At 39.3% G+C, this 7,062-nt stretch overlaps 1 protein-coding gene across 1 annotated transcript; it reads left to right on the forward strand.

Moving 5' to 3' along the window:
* The first annotated feature begins 600 nt into the window (after positions 1-600).
* Positions 601-5,144, forward strand: LOC135208097 (uncharacterized). Its single transcript, XM_064240245.1, has 2 exons — positions 601-698; positions 4,823-5,144. The coding sequence occupies exons 1-2, from the start codon at positions 601-603 to the stop codon at positions 5,142-5,144; spliced, it is 420 nt and encodes a 139-aa protein (XP_064096315.1).
* The last annotated feature ends 1,918 nt before the right edge of the window (positions 5,145-7,062 follow it).

Below are 7,062 nucleotides of genomic sequence, written 5' to 3' on the forward strand. Positions count from 1 at the left end.
GAGATTATCCGAGAGAGATAAGAGAAAAAGGAACCGACGAAGGATCAGAAGAAAAGTTACTCGGGAGAGTTTGGTCGAATTTTGATCAAGCCATCTTCAGGAGTGGACGACCGAGTTATTTTGACGTTGGGGGAGACTTCAGAGAAGAGACGTTCTGCTAGAGGTTTTGGGAAGTTCCTGCCCTTCAATTATAAAGAGTAGACATTATTTTCTGCAATACGGAGTCAAGAAGACGTCGGCAATCGCAGTTCTCCTTTTGTGAAGCCATCACTTCGAGTTGCTAAACTGGCCGGCAAGTACTTCCATTACCTCACTGTTCCCCCAGTTCATGCAGTGTAAGATTCTATTTTTTTTATGTAAATAGGAGATACCATTCTGCATTTACCTTTATTTGTAAGCTTGTAAATAAACCTTTGTTATGTTAGGGTTTCTTTCTATATTCCTATCCCCAGTTTCAACTGTTGATGTCACATTTTTTTTTTTTTTTTTTTTTTTCATATCGAACCTCAAGCGGACCTCTCTCAGAGGCCGTAACATTTTTGGCGGCCTTGCTTAGAATAGCACTAACAGTTTGAAACGGAGAATATAGAAATAACCAGAATGAGTGAGATGGGGAAAGAGATTATTGAGTCAGGCAAGCTTCTGGGTCTAGAGGGGAATGATCTCCGTGAGTATGTTGAGAAGAAAGAAAGAGAAAAGTATGAGAGAGATGAAAGAGCGGCTGAGATAGAAGTAATGAAAAGGCAGCAAGAGAAAGAGAGAGAAGCAATGAAAATGCAGCAAGAGAGAGAAGCAATGAAAATGCAGCAAGAGAGAGAAGTAATGAAAATGCAGCAAGGGAGAGAAGTGTTGGTAATGCAGCAGGAAGAGAGAGAGAGAGAGAAAGAACATATGCTTGAGTTGGCAATTGCTCGGTTAAGGGGAAGTACTCGTAACAGTCGGTCAGAGAAGAACTAAAACGAAGCTGATACGTTAGGTATGAGTGCAGTGCTAATATTAGTACCAAAGTTTGATGAGGAGGATGTTACGGCATATTTCACGTGTTTTGAGAAGTTAATGGGAAGAGTAGGTTCTCCTAAAGAAACGTGGACTTTATATTTGCAGTCAGTTATGAGTGGTAGGCCGCTTACTGTGTATAGTTGCATGTCTAAGGAGGATTATGATAATTACGATATTGTGAAAGAAACTGCTCTTAGCGCGTACAGGTTAGTACCGGAGGTGTACCGTAAGAAATTTATAAACTTGAGAAAGGATGAAAATATTACGTATGTAGAACACGGTAAGAAGTTAGAAAGGCTGTTTTTTGATTGGTTAACTTCTGCTAAAGTTGATGATTTTGATAGTTTGAAGAACTTAAGTGTTGTTAGAAAACTCCAAAGATAACGTATCCCCTGAGATTAAACTTTATATAGAAGACAGGCGAGAAGTATCTTTTGCAAGAGCAACTAGGCTAGCTGACGAATATAGTCTAACTCATAATTTGAGTGTTAGTAAGAAACGAAATGGTCCTTCATCTGGTAGAGTACAAAGCAGTAAAGTTTCAGTCCTAGTAATAGCAATGCGAGTAAAAGTGACTATTCCTGTTATACATGTGGAAAACCTGGTCATACGTCTAAGGTTTGTAAGAGTAAAGTGGCATCTAGGGGCTCAGAATTAACTTGTTTCCGATGTAATGGGAAAGGGCATTTAGCGAGAAATTGTGCAGTAGAAAGGAAAGACGGTAAGAAACCAGTGTCTCTAGTTAACCTTTCATCATTTATTTCGACGAAATGGCCTCGTCGAAATAAATGAAGAAAAATATTGGGAAATCCGAGAGAAGGAATATTGTCAGTTCCTATCATCGGGTGTCTGGGGCAGAGAGAGAGAGAGAGAGAGAGAGAGAGAGAGAGAGAGAGAGATCCTACAAAATGCCCAGTTAAAGGAGAGAGCGAGAAAGAAAGAATGTCAAGATCGAATGAAGGAGTAGAAGGAGAAGAGGACGAAGGGGGAAGAAACGTAGCAAGAGAAAAGAGGTGATAACGTTGGAAGAAGAGGAGAAAGGAAGAGAGAAAGTGGGGAGAAAGGACATAGAACAAGAAGGGGTCTGGTGTCTAGGTCGAGTTTTCTTGTGATCTTTGCAAACATATGATTCATCTCTTTTCTCTTTCGCGTTTTCTCTCCTTCCCGGTTTTAGTTATTCTTTATTTGGATGATTTTTTTAAGTGTTCTGATCTATTTTATATCTGTTTCGCTTTTCGTTCTAAAGGGAGATGAGAGATGTATACAATAGAATGTCTTTGTTTTGTAATATTTATTTGGAAGTTTGTAAATATCTTGCTAAAGAGTAACACATGCAAATTCTTTGTATTATATATATATATATATATATATATATATATATATATATATATGTATATATATAGTAATGACTGTATATAAACCAACACACACTCTCCCTACATGCAGCCAATCCATCCACCAAGTGAGCCAAAGGAGGACATCCAATCAATCAATCAATCAAAGTAAGTTGAACTGAATCCCGAAAGGCAATTAATTATTTATCCGAAATCGACGGAAAAGCAAATCTGTTGGAACGTGAATTCAATAGACAATAAATCCAAGTGAAAAATTATTCTGCCTCTTTTGAATTTGAATTTTCTTTTATTTTATATCAATCGTGGAAGAGTTATTTCGATACAAAAGCAATACTGTGATATGAGTTGCAGAGAAGTGGCAATACTTTCTTTATAACGATACAGAAACCCATTTTGGAGTTTGTAAAAACTTTTCAAAATCAGGCGATGGTGTTTCAAGCTCTTTATTTAAGTGAATATTATTTATTGTAGACAAAATGAATTACTTGACAGTTAATTATTTTTATCATTATATCTAAATGACACAAATTTAATGAAAATAATGAATAATGCGTAACATTTCAGCTTCCATACATTATTTCTAGGTGATAACAAATGTAAGACTGGACTGAACAAATCATCAAATATTATGAATCTTTAATTGGATATTTACTCATGGAAAGGTTACCATTGTTTTGCAATATTCATATCTTTATCCTTTTTTTATTATTTGTCCAAGTTTATAAATTCTTGTAATATTCGAATCTTTATCAGTTTTGTATTGTGTACATATTCGTAATATTGTTGTTTGAGAATTTATTCTGGATTCAAATCCATAATGGAACAGCGGACATTAGTTTATCTCTGTTGTGGCGGATTCAGTCTTTTCCTAAAATGTTTATTCTGTGAGAAAACTGTTCTGCCTCCATAATGAGTCTCTCTCTCTCTCTCTCTCTCTCTCTCTCTCTCTCTCTCTCTCACACACACACCTTTAGAGGTGTTTCTCTCTAAATGAGATGTATAACCTCGGGAAAGGAGCGTCGTCACTTCCACCTAGAAAAGTTCCACTCTTTTTCTGGAAAGATATATCAATTGGTATTTGTATTATATTTGAGTAAGAGAGGAGAGAGAGAGAGAGAGAGAGAGAGAGAGAGAGAGAGAGAGCTGCAACATAATCACCGATGTATAGTTAACTTTGAATCTTGGCTATAATGTTGCAAATATTAGAATGTATCGCCCACTAATGATAAACTGTTTTGGAACCATCATGGCCTAGGATTTTAGGATTCATCATTCTTGTCACTATCAGTAACGAAGAACTATTTAAAAAGAGATATGCAAAATTACTCATAAACCATCATAGAGATATACACTGTATTCATACAAAAACGTGACAATACGTACACCTATACAAGCGTTCCTTTATGGCTAATGATATATCATGAATCCCACGATGTCGTAAGAGGTTGATGACGCAAAAGATCAGGTGAAACGCCCCTTTATGTTCAAAATAATGGCCTTTCTGCCCATCGGTGTCTTATTCATCGATTCTCGTGAAATGAACCACAAATCCTCATCCTCTTGGAGAAAAGATTCCTTTCAAGAAAATCATTCATTCAAATCCTCCATCCCTGGAAACCATTTTCCCAACAACTCAAAAAAGCACGAGGGAGTAAGTCCATCAATACCTTTCCAGTTTCCAGACACGCGCGGATCAAGTTTCCAGCGGAAAGACTAACAATAAAAGAGTAACAATGTTAGGTGAAGGAACTGCACGAAAAACGCCAACGGTTTCCAGTTCAACAGAGGTACTGGAAGTGACACTGGATGAAAAAGCAGGTATTCCGGCACAGTTTTACAATTGTGGATTCCGCACGGAATGGGAATGCAAATAGAGGCAAAGAGCGTTCAGGAATACATTGGGTTCGTTCAAAGCTTTAAACGGATTGAATTATATATATATATATATATATATATATATATATATATATATATATATATATATATATATATATATATATATATATATATAGAGAGAGAGAGAGAGAGAGAGAGAGAGAGAGAGAGAGAGAGAGAGAGAGAGAGAGAGAGAGTTTATTTGATATCTAAACAATGACATCACTATCCAGGGATGTCTCCAGGTATTGTTTCTCGACATTGCTGATTAAAAAGATATTTTCATCCCACGAATCTTGTTGGAGATGAAACTGCAAATATTTAAGCCTTAAATAACTTACTTTCAAAGATCAGTTTAAATAGAATAATGACTATTATCATACTTGCAATCACCCTGCATCAGTCTATCATACAGGTATGAAGTATGAGGTTAGGAAGCACTTTAATCGAATTTAATCATCTTTTTTTTATATACTATATGCAGACAGCCATCCCATTCTTTCCAGGGAGAGAAACTAAAACCTTATTCGTTATAAACCTCAAGAGACCGAAGACACAATCCTATAAATTAATTATCAATTCATTAAATTCAGTGCCCACACCCCCCTACCCCACATTCCACACTCTATGCCTTACCCAACCCCACACATTGCACAACACCCTAACCCCCACACCACACCCAAACCCCACCTCACACCCCACCCCACACTTCCCACCATAACCCCTCCCCACCCCACCCGACCCCACACTCCCACACCCTCACACCCCACTGCCCAATCCACCGCACACACCAAACACCCAACCCACATCCCATCCCACGACCAACGCGCCTTCGAACCCCACACTCCCTCACCCCGCCCATACATCATCCCCATCCCACATCCCTCCACACCCACCTCCAACCCTAACCCATAGCCCACACCCCAACCCGGAACAGCAACGAGAGTTAGCATCAAGTGTCTATGAAGTTCTTTCCCAAATGATGTCCTGTAGAGCTTCTGACTCCCCTCCCGTCCTCAGGCGCTGCTGGAGAGACACGACTGAGTTTCTCGATATGTTCCTTCTTCCATAAGGAAGAAAAAGAAGAAGAATTGAAAGGAAATAAATCATGATTTAATTGACAGAAGAGGATTCATTGGTCTTCCATAGATGATATCTCTCTCTTCTCTCTCCTCCTCTCTCTCTCATCCGCATCTCCTCTTCTCTCCTCGTCTCTCTCTCTCTCTCTCTCTCATCTCTCTCTCTCTCCCCTATCCCTGATATAATCTAGATATTGTGTTCCTACTAGTTATAAAAACTGGAAATTTATGTGGACTGGTCAATAAAGCCTCTCTCTCTCTCTCTCTCTCTCTCTCTCTCTCTCTCTCCCTGTTTCTGTATGTCTTTCTCTCAATGAAATTTTTAAGATACCTATTTTCTGGGGTGGCCAAGAAATCATATCTCTCTCTCTCTCTCAAAGTTTTGAGAATCCTTTTTTCTCTAATGGCCATTTTGCAGAAAACAAATCTCGTTAAGACCCTTTGCAGTCAGTCCCCCTCATAGAGACCAGCCATTTCCCCACCGTTCACCTGGGAGTTGAGAACCGCCTCCTTCCACTTTCTACGAATAACCGATCCTTTTTCTAGGCACAACAGACACTGAGCCCGGATCTCTGCTCTATATCAGGCGAAGACCTAGTAGAATGGGCGTATTTGTTCCACTTGAGGGCGTAGAAGGAAGGAAGGAAGGAAGGAAGGCATAAAAGAGTGAAAGTTGGTTGATGGTGGAACGAGAGAGATGCTTTGGGTGATAAGACTGCCTCCTCCTCCTCCTCTTCTTCTTCTTCTTCTTCTTCTTCTCTTGGGGTAACAGCTCCTAGTCTGAGTGCTGCTGATATCGCATTCTAAATCCTATCGAGGGAGGAAACGGGAGAGAAATGGCTGGAGGCTGCAACAGGAGAACAGAAGTTCTTTGTGGCCCTTTCGAATTGTTTTATCTCGTCGTTGATTAAATTTGGGACAGGCTAGACTAGAGAGCAGCGTCTTGTTTCTCTCTCTCTCTCTTTCTCTCTCTCTCCGTTTGCGTGTGTGTGTATGCACTTATATTCAGTAAAGTCCACAATAGCAGTTATGGTAATCTTGCTGACATAACAAGGATCAGAAACAGCAGGTGGAGGCATTTCAGATATTTGATGCTGACAATCCTCTCAAGCGATTTGAAAGAAATTAATTGATCACTTTCAGGAAAATAGTTTCTGAACAATTGATTATCACCAACTAGTCACCCTGAGTGTGAAATATGCTATGAATATCTACGGCTGGCAGAAAAAGCCATTTTTAGAAAGATACCAAGTAAAAAAATGCGCTGAAGTTTCTTCGGCGCAATCGCGTTTTCAGTACAGCAGCTGCAGCGCATAATCAAGGCCACCGAAAATCAATCTCTTTCGGTGGTTTCGGTATAATGCTGTATGAGATGAGCCGCGGCCCATGAAACTTTAACCACAGTCCGGTGGCGGCCTTTCCTGTATAGTTGGCACACGCACGATTATGGCTAAATTTAACCTTAAATAAAATCAAATTTACTGAGGCTAGAGGGCTGAAATTTGGTATGATTGATGATGGGAGGGTGAATGATAAACATACCAATTTGCAGCCCTCTAGCCTTTGTAGTTTTTAAGATCAGAGGGTGGACAGAAAAGTGTGAATGGACAGACAAACCGGCACAATAGTTTCCTTTTACAGAAAGAAAATGAGAAATTCCAGCGGGACTTCCCAATCAAATGGGGCGCAATTCAAAGGGAGATTTCCAGAACTTCATATCTTATGTCATTGTCATTTCTTTTGGCTGTTACAGA

The sequence above is a fragment of the Macrobrachium nipponense genome, chromosome 34, assembly GCF_015104395.2.
Source record: "Macrobrachium nipponense isolate FS-2020 chromosome 34, ASM1510439v2, whole genome shotgun sequence".
Lineage (NCBI taxonomy): Eukaryota > Metazoa > Arthropoda > Malacostraca > Decapoda > Palaemonidae > Macrobrachium > Macrobrachium nipponense.

Bases quoted from the DNA above. Each gene is read 5' to 3' on its own strand.
- LOC135208097 (XM_064240245.1), top strand. From the start codon at position 601: ATGAGTGAGATGGGGAAAGAGATTATTGAGTCAGGCAAGCTTCTGGGT. The intron at 699-4,822 runs GTATGAGAGAGA...CATTAAATTCAG, and splicing joins GAGAAGAAAGAAAGAGAAAA to TGCCCACACCCCCCTACCCC.